The sequence below is a fragment of the Haemaphysalis longicornis genome, unplaced genomic scaffold (genome assembly GCF_048455015.1).
Source record: "Haemaphysalis longicornis isolate Haplotype H1 unplaced genomic scaffold, Haemaphysalis longicornis Haplotype H1 scaffold_7, whole genome shotgun sequence".
NCBI lineage: Eukaryota > Metazoa > Arthropoda > Arachnida > Ixodida > Ixodidae > Haemaphysalis > Haemaphysalis longicornis.
Genome location: NW_027526422.1, coordinates 85,108,251 through 85,130,350, shown reverse-complemented (window position 1 = coordinate 85,130,350; position 22,100 = coordinate 85,108,251). Strand labels below are relative to the sequence as shown.

General features: G+C 48.6%; 1 protein-coding gene across 3 annotated transcripts in view; it reads right to left on the bottom strand.

The window, feature by feature from the left end:
- LOC144146030 (uncharacterized) overlaps positions 1–22,100 on the bottom strand; it is a 241,303-nt gene that overhangs the window by 39,783 nt on the left and 179,420 nt on the right. For all 3 annotated transcript variants that reach the window (XM_077677948.1, XM_077677950.1, XM_077677949.1), the window contains exons 10-11: positions 18,503–18,550; positions 14,425–14,481 (exon numbers count right to left, since the gene is read on the bottom strand). In XM_077677948.1, coding sequence (XP_077534074.1) covers positions 14,425–14,481; positions 18,503–18,550 — 105 coding nt within the window. The remainder of the gene's footprint in view (positions 1–14,424; positions 14,482–18,502; positions 18,551–22,100) is intronic.

Below are 22,100 nucleotides of genomic sequence, written 5' to 3'. Positions count from 1 at the left end.
CCAAATGGAGATAAAAGGAACGCAGCGAACCACGGGTCGAAAGCAAACTGACGAGCCCCCGAAAAATTGATTAAACAATTATGCCCCGGCGGAGCAGACGTCGATGAAACGGGGGAGTAGTTTCGCGCGGCAGTTCAAATATCTCTCCCTTCCCACAGTCCTTTTTTTTCTCCCAGGGCAAGCAATGAGCACGGGGCGCCGTTGCGCCTAATTTGTCAACGTCCGCGGATTATTGCTGCGCCCGGAAGAACGGGTCACTTCGGGTTATTTCGTTCCACACCACCCTCTATTACGATTCCTTTTGTCTCATTTTTTTTTACTAAACGAGGCCAGCAGTTCGTTTTTCAGATAAAGGCCGCAATTAACGGGAGACGGTTCCTCCGGTCCTGCGCCGCTCCTCGCTCCCATCGCGCACGTATAGTTCGCGTGCAAGACGCTATAGGACTTCCACGGAGCTCGTTATGTCGCCTACCCAGCTGTGCGTATGCTCCCTCAGGCGTGTTCGTAGCGCTTAGTTCCACCTTGTTTCCTTGCTACGTAATAAATTATGAGCCCACCCCCCACTCGTCCTCCCGCGTCTGCCCCGACAATTTGGGTAATTTAGCAGAAGCGGGAGGCGACGCTGGAATTTTGGGCGCCCAGAAGAAAACTTGACGCCCGTGCGAAGCAGGAGTATGCAGCCGACACAATGTCTTGATCGTGGAGTTAGGTAGGCAGTCTCTTTTTAGTGGCTGCCGATGTCGGTAAATGATTCTTTAGTCGCTTACCCTGGTATTCTGAGTCCCTCCTCCACTAGACCTCCAGTGGAGGAGATCTTTGACATCGATTTCCCTATGCATAAGCATTGCGGAATCCTCCTCAGCCGAGTGGAGGGAGCATGCGGAGTGGAGGAGGGACTCAGAATACGGCAGCTATACTACGAGGGCTTACCCGACTGCACAAGTCTGAAATGGTGCCACGGTATGTTTCTAGCTCGAAGAAACAACGCTAAACGATTATTCAATTTTGACGAATGGCACGAAAAGACGCAAAAAAATGGCTCCAATCCACGCTGTGAAGGTGGTTGGAAGGCAAAGCTTTTAATGACACCCACAACAATTGCCCATGCGACTTCACTTGAATTCACGCACGTGGCTCTACAAAGAGCGAAACCAGAGATTCGGCCAGCCGTTACCTGGAAATCGCCGGGGCGGCGTCACGAACGCAGCAGCATCGGCCATGGCCGGGCTAGAGCGGCGGACGCCGTCGCTGTAGCCCAGCCGTGGGTTTGCAGAAAGGAAACGGAGAGGAGCGTCTTTCGAAGGGTGAGACAGCGGAACCTAGCCATCCTGAAGTGCTATCTCGGGGCTACACCACCGCGCGACACAAGCGCAGACACCTAAACAATTTGGCATGATTCCCATTTATTCCCATAATGATTCCCATTTATCAGACAGTTTTCTATGCAGTTACTGTACGAACAACACAATGACCGGAAGCATGTATACACAGACGGTTCTGCGACGTCCTCGAGCTCGGCAGGTGCGGTGGTTATACCATCAGAATCAACCAAGATTCGATTCCGTGTCGCCAATGTGACGAGCTCGACGGCTACTGAACTTGCAGCCATCCGTGAAGCTCTTCAATACATCATGGAAGCTTCTCCCCAAAAATGGTCCATTTTTACCGACTCCAAAGGCGCCCTGCAAAGCTTCCGAGCAGCCCTGCGCTACGGTCCTTTGGACCAACTAGTGACAGAAATTCGGGAATTATTTCACCAGGCTGTCATAAAGGGCCATAATATTGTATTTCAGTGGCTGCCTAGTCACTGTGGAATCACCGGCAATGTCTCGGCTGATGCAGCTGCCCGGAGAGGCCATGACAGTGAAAGGACCATCTTGCTTCCGCTTGCAAGGACTGATACCGCTAGGCTGCTTCGTAAGTTCGCGCGGAGGACCTCCATTACTCAATGGAATACACCGGACTTTGTGCACCCGCGCCTCCACAACCAGGACCCTCTACTCCAGCGTCGTCTTCCGTGTGGGGTGACTCGATCACAGTCTACTTTACTTTGTAGGCTGTGGTTGGGAGTGGCCTTCACGAAAGCCTACTCCTTCCTCATCGGGATGGCCAGTAGTGCCCACTGCGACGCCTGCGAGGTTGAAGAGACAATCGACCATGTGCTTTGTTGTTGCCCCGAGTATTCATCGGAAAGACGCGTTTTGGCAGCCGAGCTCAGAAGACTGGACAATCAACAGTTCAAGCTAGAGACTATTCTAGGGCAAAGACCCCTACAATCGACTTCGCAGAAGGCAACAAAAGCCCTTCTGCCATTTATGAAGGACACAGGTTTAGCTGACAGACTCTAGTGCCCACGAAGGGACTAAAGTGTGTGCGCGACCCCGCTCCTATCCCCCCTTTTTCGCCTGCCATCTCTTTTATCCCCTGAACACCCCTTCCTCAGTGCCGAGTAGCAATCCGGGCTCTAAGCCTGGATAACCTCTCGGCCTTTCCTTTCGCTTTTCTCCTCCTCCCATTTATACCGATTTAAACTAGTTCGTTTAGTAAGTTCGAGATTTGCGAGAAAGCTGAGGGAACTTGTATAATCGCTGTTTATCAGAACCAATTGCTCCTTTCGCCTTTTGTAATACCTCTTAAAATACAAACGAATTCGTATTGACCAATTTAGAAAACGGTGTCCCATCCTTGGCAAGCAGTACGCAAAAGGTAGCGTTTCTCTAGCGTCCAGATGTCTGTGCGTCGTCTCTACATTTTGTTTTCCCTCCCTGCAAAGCAGTCCTTAGCGTATCTTTGCCGTACGACCACTTAATTCCGTAGAGTCCGGGTTACCCAGGAGGTGCTGTCGAACAAGTTAACCAAGCCGTGCGAAGGAAGCGCGCAATGACTCGAAGCTGCGCCAAAACAGACCCAAAACAAAACAATCGTCGCTAAAGCAGACGACAGAGCCTACGGAATGATTCCCGCCGTCACGCCCGCCGCCGCGCAAGGAAAGCTGGGTAATAGCGCGCGTTCGTTGCGCCATCTACACTGTGCTCCGTGAGTGAAAACCACCCTACCCCTCTTCAACTGCGTTATGAGTTTCTTGTCCCGCACGCCGCGAAGGAACCGCTGGCTGGTTCAGGTAGAAAGCTTCGCTTTAAAATGCCATTCAATTCGGGAATCATTGTGGTTGTTCCGCTAACGGTATCTCTACTTTGTGCCGTTCAGGTGCGCGGGTGCGGGTACATGCCTCGGTATAATCTGTGCAAACACACATGCATCAGCCCACACGCAACAGAAAGCGATAACTAAAACCTTACAAAGGCGTGCACTACGAAAGAGAATAATATGCCCTGTCCGCCGGCTGAGTTGGGGCTGCATTCTCACTTACTGTCTCGAATGCTGGCCGGCTCACTCGCTCTCCCACTCACTCACTCACTCACTCACTCACTCACTCACTCACTCACTCACTCACTCACTCACTCACTCACTCACTCACTCACTCACTCACTCACTCACTCAATCTCACGCCCCTTGTTCATGAGAAGGTATACGTAATGAAAAGGTTGGGTTCTGGCGAAACTTGAACACGATGAAAAGACGGGGCTGAGTTGTTATATGGAGCCACAGGGCTGCTGGCGCTGGCACTATGCCCCGCAAGCATGACGCCCGCACTGCTGCACCACGCAGAAATAGAATAAAATCAGCAGAGGACATTTTCTTCCCTCTAGTTTCCCTCCTAACCCCTGCAAAGAAGAGCGAGATCCCGATAGACCTCCGCCTTGTGGCACCGCTCCCCGGCCGATGCCATCTTTGTCATCACGCCGCCGGCAGACGGCGGCAATTTTTCACAGACGGGGAGCACAGTAAGCGTGTCTGCGTGACTTGGTGTTCGTGTACTAGTGCTGCTCAGCGAAGGGAGGGAAAGCGAGGAAGGGGGACGATAGGAGTGACGTAGAGAGAGAGAGGGGGGGGGGGGGAGGGAGGGAGAGAGAGAACGAAAGTTTCGAGGCAACGAAGATGCGTCGCGGCGTGAAGCGATCGCCTGGGATTAGGAAGATGTTTTACCAGCTGCGCTCTTGTGAACGCACTCTGATGCGTGCGTGGTTGCTTTGTTGTCTACAACGCCGGCACTTCCCTTGTCTTGGCCAACAGCATCTCGTGAGTAGGGGCAACCGTTCCGAGGAGGCAGGAGGAGGCTGGAGGAGGTTAAGCGACGATCGAATTGTCGCTCATTGTTCTTCAAAAGTATGCCCGCTGTGTCTACTCCTGCGCGGCTTTTCTACGTTCTGTTACGGTATATACTACAACACTTTGATTATTCCCGGTGACTGTTTGTTGTGCGCGTGCGTGTCGAAGCGAGAAAAAGCGTTTTAACCTTCTTTTTTTTTTTTTTTTTAGTGTCAGCTGCTGCTGGTCCTTATTATAGCGAACGCTCTATTATTCCAGGTACAAACCCAGGAAACACTTCGTTCCGTCAGTGCTTCGTAGAGTGAAAAAGCCGACCTTTAAGCTTAGCTAAAGTTAAACCAACGCCTTGAACGGCTGCGGAGTGAAAGCTCGTTTGTTAAAAGGGAGATAATTAGAAAACGGTGAAATGACGCGCAGGTGGCATCAGAATTAAACTGAGCATTAGCGCTTACAGCACCGACTGCGCCGAGCACCTTGTGTGTTTTGTCTTGTGGGGAAATTGTGCGGGCGTTCACTACGCTCTTTCGGCGCAAAAACCAACAAGCTTCGTTTAAGCGCGTTCAACTAAGGAAATTTTTTGTGTTTGTTAACACAGGTACTTGTTTGCTCTGCCGTGACAATTTTTTCAGAGGGTGTTACTCAGGTGTTGATAGAGAGAGAGAGAGATAGAGAGAGAGAGAGAGAGAGAGAAAGAGAGAGAGAGAGAGAGAGAGAAAGTAAATGTTTACTTAAGTTCAAATTCTTACTTGCATCTCAAAGGCCGTTTCTCTTATACAGCTACACAGCGCTAACTGATCAGCATTTAGAAATGGTTACACATCCTCCATTCTGATGACAATTTTGTTCCAGTAGCGGCACACGGTACACCTTGATGCTTTCTTTACGTCTCATCCCTGATTTATGTTCATTGTGTACAACCACCGCGACCCATGGCAGGGCCGAACGCTCCGTAACGACATCACACACACACATATAACGCTTTAAAGTGTTTTGTTAATTCTTCCGAAGGCTTGTTTTGTAAATTTGTCTAAAGGAAAAAGCGCCTTCATTGGCTCATCACTCTCACAAGTTCGTAGGTTGCTTTTCTCGCATCATGATTCCTTCTAGGCCTCCCACAAACGCTGAACATTTCTCCAGCCACAAGCAGTGGCCTGTTCCATATCTAATGTTTGTCGCAGAGGAAACGATGTTTAATGCGAGTGAAAGTTACTCAAAAACTGTGAGCAACGAGAAAAGAGGTGAGAGGGAAAAAATCAGCGCGATTTCCATCTGTAAAGGTGGCGTACCAGCCGAGCTGCTTGTTGACTATTGGTTGGCCACAAACTTTCGCTTAAAGGGACCCTGCAACGCTTTTTTTTTTTTCAACTTTTTTCGAAATCGCAAATGCTTGCAGAGCGTATTCAACAAGCCCATCCAGCACTTAGATTAGAGGGTCGCAAACTACCTCAGCCAAAAATTACTCCTCTATGCCCATCAGATAACTTAAAACGTTGCTCAAGAGATTGTTCTCTCTTTCCCGGTATTGGCATTCTTCGACCGCTGGAATTACGTCATAACAGCGGTGTGGCGGCTGTTAGCCGGCTCTCCTTCAGTTGCAGCAATGAACGCATTCGATAACCACTTTAAAAAGAAGGGCACAAAAGCGAAGCAGAAGTGGAAGGTGTATCTGCTGCGACGAGCAAATGACGCAGTGCCGCTCCGTGCTGGCGATAACTATAGCGTTCACAGTGATTCCAGGTGCGAAGGAAAGAGTTAAAGCGTTTTCTCGTCCTACGGACACAAAAACTGCGGAGGAGGAAGCCTATAACAGCTCCGCTGTAAATTTCCCGAGGCTCACTGGATGCCTTATACATAAGCTGGCTACGGCAGCACGCAACGTGTTGCCCAACATCTCACGATTGTTGCTGCGTGAGAAATTACCTAAGATAATTATGCGTTAAATTTGGTTTTCCCGCCCGCAAACTGCCGTCTCACCTTAGGACTTCATGCGAACCAACGTGACGTTAGTGACCGACTACATCTGAAATAAAATACGATTCACCTAAACCGCGCTCCCCAATAGCCGTGACAAGCTTATGTCACCCGGCGTATTTTCTTCGTAGCATACCGTGCCTGTTACATCTCCGTATTAGAATTCCGACTTTACGATCGGTGCCGAATGTAAGGACTTTTTTGCTTTTTGGCACGATTACGTTTCTAGGCTCATTAAGCAAATATCCGAGAGCATCTGTTCTTTTCTTGTTGTCGTCATTATTGTTGCCCCGGTGTTTAAAACCATTGCTGCCTATCCTCGCTGTCTGGGGCATCTACGACGAAGTACCAGTATCGCGCTGTACATCTTAAGGCCTAAACGCAGATATCCTCAGCGACTTTATCCTTGTACTACTAAGCTTAAGCGTGTGATTTCGTGAAGGGAGGAACTTCGCTTTCTCTAGAGCGTATACTCCAAACGACTACCCGCCGCGGTGGCTCAGTGGCTAAGGCGTTGCGCTGCTGGGCACGAGGTCGCGGGTTCGATTCCCGGCCGCGGCGGCCGCTTTTCTGATGGAGGCGAAAAGCAAAAACGCCCGTGTGTGCGAGATTTCGGCGCACGTTAAAGATCCCCAGGTGGTCAAAATTAATCCGGAGCCCTCCACTACGGCGCGCCTCATCGCCTGCGTTGCGTCGGCGCGTTAAACCCTACAATCAAATCATCACTCCAAACGACTAAATTCTGGTAAAAGCCGCCTTCAATGTCCGACTGACTGTCGCTGCATAGTAAACATGCCAGCTTTATCTGTACCGCGGCGGAGCAGCCGCTTAATCTTAAAAGAACGACCTGCATATACGTCTTCTTCGCGTGCGCTCCGTTATCAACAACGGTGTTGGCGCCAGCAGTAAGAAGAATTTGGAGAGCCTACATGGGGCGAGGCACATGTAGGCTCCCTAAGAAGTTTTTGTAGCACGCCCGATGACGACACACGTCACCAAGCACTCGGCACTACAATACTATAACGGCTGCCGCCGCAGAAAGCTACTTTCGAATGTATTTCCTAGGATGGTTTCTTGGTGTTTCTGGCCGCCAAGCAACGAGCCCCTATCCATTACTCCGGGTGAGGTCGGCGGCGAACTGCTGCTCTCGGAGAAGACAAGCAGTATCGACTACGGAAGACAGATGCCCAGCTGTGACAGGGACGGCACTAAATCGGGGCCTCTACAGGGGGCAGGCTGGGGCACCTACACACGACCCTGCATCTTTCGTCCCGGAGGGATCGCAATTAGCCGTAAGTAAGAGTGTGCGCAGAAACTGGCCGAGGCGATTGGCGCAGCGTCTATGCCTCGCGCAGCGGTGGCAGGGAGTGCCCCCGCGGCACCAGTAAGCGTCTAGTGAGAGAATGATAAAAGTATAGCGAGAAAATGGTCTGCATTAAGCTCTGCAACAACCAGTTAATTTATCCCACGAAAAAAAAAAAACCAAACGAAAGGAGAGTTAATCAAAGGAAAGTGTCCCTCTTCGCCCCAATTCGCTTATCCGCACTTTTGTGTCTTTTTTTTCCCCTCCCGAAACTGCGTTGAGCGCATCTCGAGGAAAGGATTGGGAAAGGAGGGGCGTAACGAGCATTGCGCCCATACGCGCAGCGGCACGCTGCTGGAAGAAAGCAGCTTCTCCGTATACTGCCGCGTTAGCAGAGATTTACGGTAAACATCGCGGCAGAGACGACAACGTCTTCCGTCGCCACATCCCCCATCCGCCGAGGGACTCAAGCGTCGGAACGGCCGGGTCGTGAGGGGAAACTTCCTCGTTTCCGCAGCAGCGAACGACCCGTCGGCCGCGCTGAAACCTTTTTATGTAACAGCCGCCCGAGGCTCCTTAGCGCCCCCCGAAACCGTTACACTCCACCGGGACTGGTGGCGGAACCGTCGTCGACGCCCGGCTTGCTGTTGGTGGTAGTAGATACTGCTGGTGCGAACGCACTCCGTTCGTCTGTCTGTGTGCGACGTGCTTGCGTCCTTAATTTGTCTGTCTGTCTGTCCGGGCGTGGCGCGCTATGAAAAGTGGTGTTTACGCCTCTCCCTTGGGAATGGGAGGAAGGGGTCCCGAGGAACAGCGGCGGGGCGGGAATGACTGCGCGAATTAAATTACGGGGCCCAAGTAAGGCGCCATGCCAAGTTGCCGCGTCCACCCCCCTTCCAACCTCCTAGTTTTCTGCGGCAGCTCCGGCAGTGACATAGAGCCAGCGGACGTGCCGTATTCCTACGGTGTTTGCTCTTGCGGAGTTCCTCATCCCGTGACTCGGAGCGAGCTGGGAGGATGGGGAGCAACGTTGAGGCGTCCGCAGATGAGTTTGCTAACGGGGAGTCGTTCGCGCTCACGGAGCGGCAGTGCGTGGTATAGTTTTGCGCGGGCGGGGTGGCTGCACACTCTAAAGGATATTAATACCGAATCTGTTGCTGCTGGCCGTAACGTGTGCGGTGTCACCAGAAAACGACAGGTCGTAGTTACTCCCACCGTTTATGGCTTATGTGAGAACGCGCCTTATAAGGAGCGCCCGGCGTCGTCCAGGCTTGCGCGTGGCGCTCGCAAAACAATACCAAAAAAGCAGTTAACGTGCGTCCGCGCCTCAAGGGGGAGCACAAGACAGCTCTCACTACAGACGCCCAGTTCGCGAAGCCGGCTGCCGCCGGTTATAGCGCGTGCTGACGCGTTTCACTTTGGGAGAAACGTGAAAGCCTGCGGACGAAACGATCCGGGCCCGCTAGTCATGCATAAGGAAGACGACGAATAGATGGATATGACGATGACTACTACCAGAGTCCTTCAAAAGCACTGAAGGACTCTGCTACTACTATTGCAGTGAAAAGCAACGACGGGAAATGCAATGCGTGGTGTTGCGTCCTTCAGTGCCTACATAAAAAGAAATCCTCCAGCTTTGCTGCCAAGCCCGGCACTACTCCAGAGATTGTACCCTGAGTCGCACCCGAACGACAAGTGCAAGGCATGCCGCAGGCCACCTTCGCAGACATGTTGTGCGACTGCATCAAGAATCCGGACGAGGCTAAATGAGGACGCATACCACCGCGACTGGAGGCCGCGACGACGAACAACAACCAAGAACAACTATGGGCCGCCCAGCAAGTGCTTGAGGCGCTGGCCAGGCAGGAACCTGGTGGCGTATTCCCAAACCATATCCCGTAGGGGCCCAGGCCGACCACACCCCCTTCAAATGGCGACGTCACAGCATGACGTCACTTTCTCTTCGTGCGCTACTTCATGCGACGTGGATTTTTTTTTTTTTTTTTCTCGTTTTGGGCGGCGGCCGATGGCAACCCGGCGAGCCTGCAAGGGCAAGCGGAGATGGGCGCTGCACGCCCGCCACGAGGACGACGTAGGCCCAGTCTACGCGCGAAAGCGCGTACAGGAGGCATCAATAAAGTTTTCTCAATTCAATTCAATCCAGCTTCGCTGTGGTTCAAGCCTCGCGCAACTTTGTGCAAGCTTTGCCAATTTTTTTTTATCCCTTCCTTTTTCCTTTACCTCGCGATGATGGGATAGATTTCGATCATTCCCGATTGTCTGCCTGATCCAGACAGTGGGTACGCATGTGAGGCATTGGTCTAAATAGAAACAAACAAATAAACAAAAATCACCCTCCAGCGGCGGGACAGAAATTATTAAACTTACTTTTGTTGCTACCTCATGTCCGGTTATGTACCCGGCAACTGCATGTGCTCATCAGGTGTGCTTGAACATTATCCCAATGAAAATACGTCCACGAGACATCTTCAGTGTAACAATCTACTTTTTTCGTGAGTTCCTGTGCGTCATAGTAGGCATATTTTTCTTTTGCGTTTTCTCTAGCGGTGGTACTGGGAACTTTGGAGGAAGTGTGTTGAGGAAAAAAAAAAAAAGTTTAAATGCAGAAGATTTTGTCTGGCCACATTCACTCATCTCGGTCATCATCAGTATCAAAGAACACGAACATCATAGCCGTAATAAAAAGTATAGCCCTGACTCGTTACCCCAAAAGGGCCGGGATGTTGATGCGGGGCTGGTGCCAGAGTGACCTCACGAGAAAGGGTGGAGGCAAAAAGAGGGAGAGCGGAATGAGCAGCAGGTACCTTGGAGCAGCACGCTCTGTAAGCTCGGGAAGGATGGTTTCAAGGGTGTTTGGGTGGCGCTTGCGTCCTCCTCCCTGTGAAGTGTCACTGAGTGTGGGCACGAGAAGCAGGTAAACTTTTAGCGTGTGAGGCGAGTGGTCGACGTGTGGCGGTATAAAGTTTTATTAAACCCAATAATTCGCCCCAGCTTACAAATAAAGCAGAAACAAGAAGGGGGGGGGGGGGGGGGTCTATTGGCTCGGCACTATTCTGGGGATGGTGAAAAAATACGACGAAAGTGTTCCGCACCCGTTACACTGCTTCCGAAAAGTGTTCGAGTTCCCTCGCGGTGAGAAGAAAATATACTCAAAGCATAGGGGACGAATAAAATTCGAAGTACAGCTGCCACTGCCTCTGAATCTTTGCTGTATGTGAGCTGTGTACGCACCTGAAAAAGAATGTTAAACTCTGCTTAGCACGGACAGCGAGCTGTGATGCTGCTTCAGCGCGTCCAAACGCATAAAAATGTATTTCCGTTTGTTTTCTGGTGTTTAATATAATTAAAACACTCAATTTTACGAGCCGATAAGTCACCACGACAGCTGCGGCAAAAAATGAACACTGCCGGGCACACCGCACATTTCAATATACAACACAAAGTCGATTCTAGCCCAGAACCTACCGGTACTAACCGCATCTCTTGCTATCGCATCCGCTCTATATTTTGTAACGCCCCGTCTGCTAGGCGCAGGGAGCGGAAAAAAGATCGTCGGACTTCCACTCCGACGCCGGCAGGTCGCCGTCATCGTCGTCGTCGTCCAGCGCACGCGTGCCGGGCCACATTCCCTGCTCGGACGTGATTCCGGCCAAACGAGTGGCTCATATTTCACCCGGAGCGCCCCCCTTCCTTCCTGGCAAGACGAAAGCGAATCTTGGCTGCCACCAGCGGGGCCGAGTTTACCCCGAGGGGAAAGGGAAGGCTCGGCCGCGCGCACACCAGAGGCTTGAAAGGGGCGGCTGCTACGCAAGGCAAGCGAGCTACGCCGAGAAGAGCGCCGACAGGACAAGACGGCGGCCGGCGCTTGTTTCTTCTTCTTCTTCTTCTTCTGTTGTTATGGTTCCGCTTTTGTTTGGTAACACTTCCCCCTTCCCCCCCTCTTTGTTTCTCTCCTTGTTTAGCCGGTGGACGCCAAATGATGGCAGCGCGGTGGTTGGGTCCGGATGTTGCCGAGATGGCCCGTATAGTTCTCGCACCACTATCCGCCGTTTTTTTGGGTTTTTATTTTCTTTTTGCGGCTTTGTCTTGCGCTGAGTAGCGGACCCTTCTTTCTGCCGCTGGCGCGTGCCCTCTCAACCCTGTATAATAAAAATGCCCCGAGGCCCCTATTCACGTTGCAGGATCCATTTGGACCACGGCCGCCGTTTTGCGTTTTCACTCGTCATTTTGTTTTGTGGAAGTTTGCGCGCATAAGAACGTGAGAGCGGTGTAAGGAAAAATGCTGTCCCTTGCGCCTCGTCATCTCTTTCTCTGGTGAGACACTTGTACGTTTTGTTTTTGCTTCTAGAGGCAGCACGTTGGGAGAAAGCTCGTTCAACTGTTATCATTCAGGCGCCTCGTCTGAGCGGCTCGAGGCGTCCGACTCACAGATTCGCAAAAGTTTTAGATGCGACTGCATCTCATTCACTCACCTTGTCCCTCCATACGGCGTTGTCCGTCCACACCCATCCCCCTACACTATACAAAAATAAAAATAGTTAGCGGCGCCCGGTTTCGATCCCACGACCCTGTAGGCGGAACGCGAGGTACGTGGTGCTCTTCCCACTGCGCCACAAAACCGAGACAGAATCAAATGCTACGAACGCGCCTTATATCCTTGACTCATTCAAACTACGTCAAGAAGCTACTGATACAACGCATGATGGGGCAGAAAAGAAGCTCCCACTTACAGCAACAATGATGGAGTAAAGGTCGTTGCGACAGCGAAGCCCCAAGCATACCACTTAGAGAGATTGACCAAGATTGGCCAATAAAACATAATAATAATCATAAAACATAATAATCATACGCGTTCCCGACACGTTTCCCGCGATTTCAGAATCAATCCAACGGAAACACCAAGTGAACCCCACGATGCGTCGCATCTACACAGGGTTCCCCTCGCGGGGAGGTGGGCGCAATTTTTTCGTGCACCGACGCTGGTAGAAACGTTTGGTGCTCTGAAACTTTACCTTGAATGTTTTCTTAAATAACTGGTCTCGGGGTCTAAGACGTAGTCTTAGTCATGCCTGCAACTCTCACGCTTTGATTTCGTTTTCCTAATTCAAGAAGAAACGTAGAAAAAACTTCTTTGTTAAGCATTTTTGTGCTTGTTTTATTTTTTGTCTCCGCATTTCACACCTCTCTGAAAGTTGACGCACTCCAAGTGCACCTGTTATCCTCGTGCTAAATATAGAGTGCTAAATATAGAGGACTGGTAGATATAGCATTCACCACATTGCCGTAGCCTCCAGCTGCCGTGCTCGCACGAGTTGTAGCAAAGCTGAGCAAAACATCAAGAGCGGTTCCTGAAGCGATCTTCTCCGCCACTTGATTATTCGTAGATAATGTGTTGGAAATTTTTTACAGTTCTCTAGAGGCCTGAACAATCCTCCGTAACGGACGCGTCCTTTTTAATGGCCAACAACAGACTTGATCGATCTCACAGTGATCAATATTGTTTTTCTCGCACACGTGGGTATACCTATTGATATGATCTACAAGCCTAGGCAGCTCATTCGGGCAATACAGAACCATTAAAATACTGGAAGCTAGAAGTAAACGCCGGAATGAAGTTTGTTCGCCTACAGAAGATACGTTTAAAAATATGCTGTGATGTGGACATCGGACCTGGAGTTCGCCACTCAATATCTTAAGGAAGAATCAAATCAGAAAGCTCGAAGAAACAAATGAAACACTAATTTCCAACAGAGTCTTTGCTATAAAGCGAAATATCTTCCTCGAGTGTACCACTTGTAGCGCGTACAGACAGACCTTCGTGCTGCATTGAACAGAAACAGAATGATGATTATGACGACGATGACACGATGAGAATGATGATGGTGATGATGATGATATTTTGCCCCTCAAGTTCGCGTCTCGCTGTCGCAGACTTCGCTAAGGAAACGATTCTGAAATTTGCTGTATCGTAAGACGCAATTTAAATGAAAGACTTCGCAAGCTTCAAATCTTTCAAACGACGAAACTTTAGAACAGCTTAAGTGTCGTACTGTGCCCGAAATACCATACCATCGATCTCGCTTTGGCAGTGATAAAACGTTCTTTTTCTTTTGCAACGATTTTTTTTCCCGAATTTCAGCATTCTGTTTAATGCAGCGCGTTTCATGTGAGTAAGTGCTGCAGATCACTTTTTTTGACGTTTAATAAAACTGATTGATTGATTGATTGTGGGGTTTAACGCGCCGACGCAACGCAGGCGATGAGGCGCGCCGTAGTGGAGGGCTCCGGATTAATTTTGACCACCTGGGGATCTTTATCGTGCGCCGAAATCTCGTACACACGGGCGTTTTTGCTTTTCGCCTCCATCAGAAAAGCGGCCGCCGCGGCCGGGAATCGAACCCGCGACCTCGTGCTCAGCAGCGCAACGCCTTAGCCACTGAGCCACCGCGGCGGGTATTTAATAAAACTGCACGGCAGTTCCCGTTCAATTAGAGCGGCCGTCGATATTGAGAGGAATTTTTCAATATCGAAAGCAATATAGGCAAAATGTTTCGCTAGCCACTTAAAGCAAGTACTTGGAAACATGCTCCGTACGTATTTCATACGTGCCCAGCAAACCGTACTACATACCCGTACTCATAAGAAAATACGAACACTAACGTAAAAAAAAAAAAACGCGTCGTAAATGCATTTTTGCTGTAATTTTAGATAGCTACATTAACATAAATTCGACACTTTCGACGTATCATTAAGATACCTATTGATTCAGTTTGCAGCGACCCGAAAGCTTTGGGCGTAGTGGTCCCTGTCGCATATAATCGTTAGCGAAAATGGACGGGAGTTAGGTTTTTATTGCTGTTAGTAACATTTTTAACAAACCTGTAGCCTTGCTTGAAACCACAGTATGCAGTAATTTTGGACGAAGAAATCAATTTTTAAATAAGCTGTGACAAACTTACTTGGCGGCTTCGGTGTGGTGGGAACTTGAATGTTGCCTACCGGCACTCCGTATCCGACTGGCCGAGGGAAGAGGATGGAAAGAAAATGGAAACGTTATTCAGAAACGAAACAGAAGACAAATTTCTTGGTGGCTTTTATCGCGAAACTCACACCCTGAGCCCCTGAGAGTATTGCCATTTCGAGACTACCCGGAAGAACCACGCATGGTCTTCTTTTAACATGAAAGATGTACGCGTCAATTCTTAATTAAAAAAAAAGGTCGTAAAAGGGTAGTAGCGGCCGTATTTACTAGCTCCTTACGAACCTTACTACCCAGCGGTACGGTACGTATATAGCTCTGCCACTAGCAACTGCATGGTTAAGAAATTAACTGGGTGTAGGATGTAGTATACACTAGATTAAGGTCGTGCTTGTGACTAGGTTATGCATTACCTGTTAGTAAACGCATGTAGCTCAGGAGGGTGTTATCGCTAAGACTCTGCTAGTGAAGGTGGTGATGCTTACTGCCTGCTTCAGTTAGCAACCCCGACTAGTGCTGGATTTACTACCTCCAGTTATTAAGTACCTAGTGTATACACGGACAAGTAACTTGTTAGTGTTCAGTTAGTAAATGTCACAACCTTTTTTTTTTAAGGGTGTTGCACTCGCACTATTCTCACAAGTAACGGAAGCAATAATTTCGTGCGTAGGTGTGACTGATGACGACGAATTTAGTTGCAAATACATTACTGTTGGCCAGTCGGTTACTGAAGCTGCGGAACACTTTAAAATAGCGAGGACAAAAGAAGAATACACAGAGGACAAGAAATAATGTCCAGTGCTCGTTCTGTGTGTAATATTTCTTTATACTCATATTTGCAGCGCTATTCTAATTAGTAGCAAACTTTTTGTGTCTAAAAACTCGGGGTGACAATTTAGCAGCTATTTAAATTATTAGCATCAATTGAGAAAAGTTGCCAATATCGGGTAACAAGTCTCGCATTAAGAAAATTGAGCGCGTGACACCGACGCGCGGCCGGACAAATTACAAAGTCGAAAGAATAAATACCTCCCGTTTCGTGCCGGGCCCCTAGTGATACCAAACCAATAAGATATTTCAACTTCTTTGTTTGGGATGGGGTCGATTGAGGCGCAGGGTGCAAATCAAGGGGGTGGTTTAGGACAAGTCCTGCAGTTTCAAAACTGCGATTCTGGGGGCTGCGTTGTTAACCTTACGAGGACGGAAGATGGGAACGGGGGTTGGGAAGCACGAGTGTTTGTGCCTTTTTTTTACCCAGCAGCTGCGTAGATGCTACATGTATAAACACGACGACAAATGGCTCGGCTAGTTGCATCGATTTGTAGACCCAGAAATCGGTTCTTTTAAGCTTCTTTAATACTTCCTACCAATTGAAATGCCGGAGAATAGCGCAGCGGCTCGCTTTAACCGCCGTTGCTCTGCAATGTATACTTTTGCTCTTGGCTTCACACGGGTGTATGTACGCTACATATCGGCGCTGTAGACACGTATTTCGAGGATAGCCCATGGATTCCACAAGATAACTGTACGTAAATAGCGATCGCTGCATGGGAAGGAAGCAGTACTACAGACTTGTACGGGCCGAGCAAAAGCCCGAAGGCTGCGGCGTTCAAATACCGGCTGACCGGCTGGAAATGCTTACCGGCGACAGAATTAGGCCTACACTTGTGTAAAAGACGTCGCGCAAAGCACGGCTACTGTTTCATTACAACGTGCTCTTTTTTTCGAGGAAAGTTCTCTTCAACGTCTTGGGATAACACCGACAGTGCAAAACGCGAGCGATAAACCGGACGTCATGGTTGTTTGTTTCCTGTTCCGGCTTAGGTAGCGCCCGTCGTTCCGCACCACTGCGTTCGCCTCTGACTCCGAAAGTAACCCGTTGGGTAAACGGTAACGCAAAGAGCAGGCAGCCGTCTCTAGGCTTGTTCCATTTTCGCAGAGACGGCAATCTATAGACTGTGTACGAGGAGAACACTGGAAGCCTGCACAGATGTATGGTATACATAGCTGTCCACGTTTCAAAACTGACGTTATACGTTGTTCAACAAACAGCACTGCCTCCGCTACAGCAAGCTTTCTCATAAGTTGGTTACCTTGCTACTTCGTATTGCCCTTTAGACACATTCAGCGCGTCGGGGCACTCGCTACGCAACGACTATTTGTCCCCTTAGATGCGGACGCGTTGGAAAGGCAGCATCTCTCAAGCCCCACTTACATAAGCTGCTATTTAAACTCCTGAGGAGACACTTCGCTGATCTGGAAATTGCTTGACACGCGAAGGAAAAAATTCAGGGCCCTCGCACTACTGTGAAGATAAAAGACCAGGAAGCGGTATTGGTGGATGACTATATGGAGTTATGTATGGTGACTCGCTATATTAATTTTAAGGCATTGTGTTGCTGATCACGAGGTCGCGGGTTCGATTCCCGGCCGCGGTGGCCGCTCTTCTGATGGAGGCGAAAAGCAACAACGCCCGTGTGTATGAAATTTCGGCGCACCTTAAAGATCCTCAGATGGTCAAAATGAATTCGGAGCCCTCCGCTACGGCGCGCCTCATCGCCTGCGTTGCGTTGGCGCGTTAAACCCTACAATCAATCAATCGCTATAGTAATCGATTAAAGACACGTGCACATAGCTTCCCCGGAGAATCTTAATGTATTTCGATGCAATTTGTTTCGCGATATTTCTGGTAAAACAAGAGTTATACCCGTTTTCCGTAACCACACTCCCTCCGTAGACGGTCATTATATATATATATATATATATATATATATATATATATATATATATATATATATATATATATATATATATATATATATATATATATACATATATATATATATATATATATATATATATATATTGACGGCAGCTGGGGTTTCCGTGACGTTTGCAACTCCACTGTGAACAAACTAATTACGACTAGTAAAAGAAACTCGTTGTAATATTGGAGTTCTCCTAGCGAAAAACGTATTTTTCAGGGTGTATCTACATTATATTGCTAGCCACAAAGAATTTTACGCTAGCTCTGGAGCCAGCGCTTGAGATTCTTTGTCTACGCGACCCATAAGACGCACGCAATTTTCGTCAGAAGAAACCTAAGACAGCTTCGCTCTAAAAAAAACTGTTTGCGGACAAAAACCGCTGCCCACACTGCGCCTGTATGATGGTGCATATCGGCATCGCACTAGTTGGCTTTTATCGCGAAACACGCTTGCATTTTTTTCTCGCGTCTATACGTGATTATTTATAATAAATAAATAAATACAGTGATAATCACGGTCGCTACCCGACAAAATTGCGCTGTTAAAAAAGTATGCGCCCATAGAGTGATGGGATGTCGGGTTTCCGTTCTCTTTTTCCTTTGAGGAGAGGGTGACGGGTAGGGTTGGGTTGTGGTATCAGCACTTGTGCAGCCCCCGATAGCCTTACTTGTGATGTCTGGCCCATAGCAAATAGTCATGCTCGCCCGATGCGAGCAATTTTTGTACTCCGTCACGGAGACGCCGTAAACTTGTTTGGATGCTGGAAGCGAGAAGATGGTTCGAATCGGAACGTCAACGCAACAATAAACGACAGACGAATGAACAAAAGAAAAAAGAAAGATATTATGGCATGACAGCAGTTTGTGTGCCATGCACTGTTGAAGAAACCTGAGTAAAAACAAAACAAATAAGTAGCGCTTGGAAACTGTGGAGCTCATCCGCACTTTGTTAGCCTTGCGTATAACCTCAAAAATACAAAATTTGTGTGCTTGAACGCTTTCCGTATGGCTGACATCTATATCGGATTAAAAAAAAGAGGACAAAACAAGTTTATGTGGCCATGAGTGGCCTGAATGTTACATGTGTTCTGCTCTCTCGCTCTCATTTGCAGCCTGCGAATTTTCTTTTTCTCGTATTTTACCTTGAAGTTTGTCTTAACAAAGGTTCATCTCCCTCTCTGATTCTCCGAATACACCAAAAGATACATTTCCTTCCAGTCATTAAAAAAATAAACATTCCAGAACACTCGTTTAAATGTCCTGAGAAAGAAACCTGTAAAATTGTACTTACGGGGAGGCCTGGGGTAGGCAGGCCACCTTGGAGGTCCGGGCTTGTCTGCTGCAGTGGAAGAAAAACAAAACAGTGCGACACAGATGAAACCTTCACAGCGAACTAACCATTAGGCCTGTTTTGTTGAAAAATATTGGTGGGTTTAACGTGCCAAAAGCTACTCCTGCACTCTGAGGCGCGACGTATTTGGGAGCTACAGGTTATCTCTGGCCACTTGGGGATTTTCAATGGGCGCCGCAATCTCGACAAGCGAGCATTTGCGTCTAAAAAAAATAGCCGCTGCGGACGCGGTCTAACCCGCGTCCTTGGGCCACAATGCCTTAGCCACTGAGGCACGTCGGAGGGTTAGCGTCTATTGCTTTATCGTCAGAGGTTTGCTTAAGTAACCATTTCAGTCGCACTGTAAATCAGGTGTTTGTTTTGTGTCGGTCGGACGTGAAACTCAGCACAGAGGTCTATAATGCATGCCTATGCAGTTACGGTATTACGTCCTAAATATATATATATATATATATATATATATATATATATATATATATATATATATATATATATATATACACACACGTTTCATCTTTTTATGGGCGTCGCAAGAAGTGTTCCGGTGTGACGCTACTTTTGAGTAATTGTTTTACCATGTGAGAAAAAAAACAACAAACAATGGGCCGTCCCGCTCTGAACGTGAACAAAGAGAAATTTTCGCAATTCCGCCTTAAGAGGGTTTTGAGGCCCTATTTCTGAAAAATAAAAACGCAAGAAAAACATACCACTTCACCATTACAAAACTTCTGGTTGGGTTCAAGAAAATTATTTAAGACGGGGATTTGGTCTCGTTGGTTCACTGTTAGGGTCGACAATACAGAACAGAGTTAACGATTGTAGTACAAGAAATGTCGGAACACGGCGTCGTATGTCGTCATTTCTTGACCCGCAGGAAGCGCTATATTCAATTTTCACAACATGAACAAGCTCATGTGAAACCGCACTGAAGTCAAAATTTTAGGATTATCCCTCTAGCCAGCCGTCATTGAATTAAACCCCAAAAGCGAAAGCCGAAAAAAAAAAAAAAAAAAAAAAAAACGAGCGTTCAGCTGTCAGCTCATGAAGCGCAAATCAGTTTCGCTGTCCTTTGATAGAAAGTTAGCGCCACATATTGCCTAATACACCTCGCAATAAAAGAAAGATTCGAGCCCTTGAGCGAGAGAAGCTGTTGCCTTTCCTAAGACAAGCTCACATTTCACGTCGAGTGTGTTTTAGCTATGGACTGCCGACATGAACATGCCCGTAATTGGCGATCGACAGAGGCATCCTCAGTAAGTGCTTCGGTTTTTCCTCAGGGCTCGGCGCACCCATACCGTATCTGCTTACCGTATTTTCATGCGTATAATGTGCACCAAAAAGGCAAAGTAGCAAAGTAGGGGTGCGCATAATACGCGTTTTTTTTTCTTTATTGCAGCTTCGTGGCAATATGCGTTGTGCCGTGAAGCTCCTACGCAGTGATACTAACTGAGCCTTCCATGGTAGCGACTGCGCAAAACATACAAAGACAAGGAAGAAAAAACAAGGACGGGTGCACTCTAACAACTGAATTTTATCAGTGAATTGTGACTTTCGCCGTGCAGTCAAGTGTATTCTAGGCCCTGGAGAAAAAACAAAATCAAACACCTAAGGTGGCTACAGTTGATGACTTTTCCGACTTCCCATCGCTTCCACCTCAGCTACCGGACACCAGTGGAGCCGCAATCACATCATCTGCCTCTAGTTCAGATCCTGCTTCGCCGGCCTCAACACCACCACTAATGGCGTGGAGAGGTCCTCGCCGAGCCCAAGCGAGCCAGCAGCAACAGCTGCCCACTCATACCTCAAGCTCTTCATGGCAAGTGCTACTAGACGCTGTGCGGTCGTTCCTGGCTCCTTTCACGTCTCCCGTGGTCCGTGCGATCATAACATTACTCGATGTCGTTGCTCCCCTCATACAACACTGGCATTGAGCACCGGCACGACATTGCGCCTACAAAATATCCTGAATCAGGCGACCATACTTCAGTGGAATGCCTGTGGACTTCACCCACGATTATCTGACCTCCGGCAATTCGTCAGCAAGCACCGTTTCCCTATAATCGCCATTTCGGAATCTAACCTGCGCTCCAAGGTTAGAATTTCTGGCTATTCGCTCTTGGAGTCCACAACCGCCATTAAACGAAGCAGGGTACTACTAGCAATTCGCAATGACCTCTCATTTGTTGTCCACAGTGTACCCCAAGACTCTTCTAATGAGTACGTCGCGGCTACGGTGCAACACAAGGCCGTAAAATTCACCGTCAATAACGGCTACATACCTCCTCGAGCGCGATTCGACACCAACCGTCTGCATTCAATTCTTGCCAACACGCAATCACCTCATGTGCTGACGGGTGACTTCAATGCGCATCACCCGGCTTGGGACAGCCGAAGCACATCATCTCGAGGAAACCGCCTTCGTAGTCACCCCCCATCTGGTGTAGCAAGCCTTGTCCCTAGCAGGGCTGACCTCACCAGTTCACATTAAAGAGCATTCTCTCTCTCTCTCTCTACATGCTAAATATACGCTTTTTTCTATCTATATAGTAAGTGATGGGTTGCTTGAGCAGTAGCTTTGGTGCAGCCTTTCCTGTATCAAATGTGCGGGCAATACGCGAGGATTTTTTTTTTTTTGATCACGTGCAGGGGCGGGTTATACGCGCAAAAATACGGTGTCTTCCGCCGGATGCAGCCGAAATTGCTTCGCACTCTTCTAATTCCACAGTAACTGTTTGCCAGACTAGCTGAGCTCAATCAATCCCGGCCACAGCGTAGCCGTAAGGGCCCTCGGTTTCGACTGCAGGAAATTTGCTTGCAGTCCCTGTTAAAATATTTGTGCATGTAATCCCGTTTGATACGGACGGCAGAGCGTTTGATTTTCAATTCTGTCCTATCGAATGCGGCCCGCTAAATCGAAACGCGCCAGGGCGCAATTTGTAAGCGCATGTAGAAACGCAAAAGAACGTCACAGACACTTGCCGAATCGACCTGTGACCGAACCGGTATTCCATATACGCTAGTGTTTCTTTGTTGTTGCTTCATATTTACCCTCCACTCGATCGCAGTGCGTGTTCGGAAATCTCGGCGAAATGGTACCGCACCCAGCAGAGCGAATTCGAATGCAACGCCACTTCACTTCTACAAACATGCTTATTATGATGGCAGGAAGTGTCCCCAGGCCTCTTGCATTATAATCCTCTCCGGTCGTGGTAGTGGCTAATAATGCGGTTTTCTTTCTTTCCGTGTGCACGAAATACTCTCACCGGTCGTGTGAAACTCGCTCAAAATTTTATTACAGTAGATAAAATAAAAGCGTTCATTAGCTATTCGAAGCCCACCTCTCCAGCCCGCGTCTGCGACTAGGCACGACAGCCTGCGGGAGGAGTCTTCTCATCAGACTGGGCACAGCATCCCCCGAAGAAAGATCCGAAAAATTACGAGACGTATCTCCACAGATAAGAATAAACATCGGCGTTGCCCTTTTACCTCGCAAAATAGACCCTGCTCACCACGCAGAGCAAAGAGGGGCAAGAGCGCG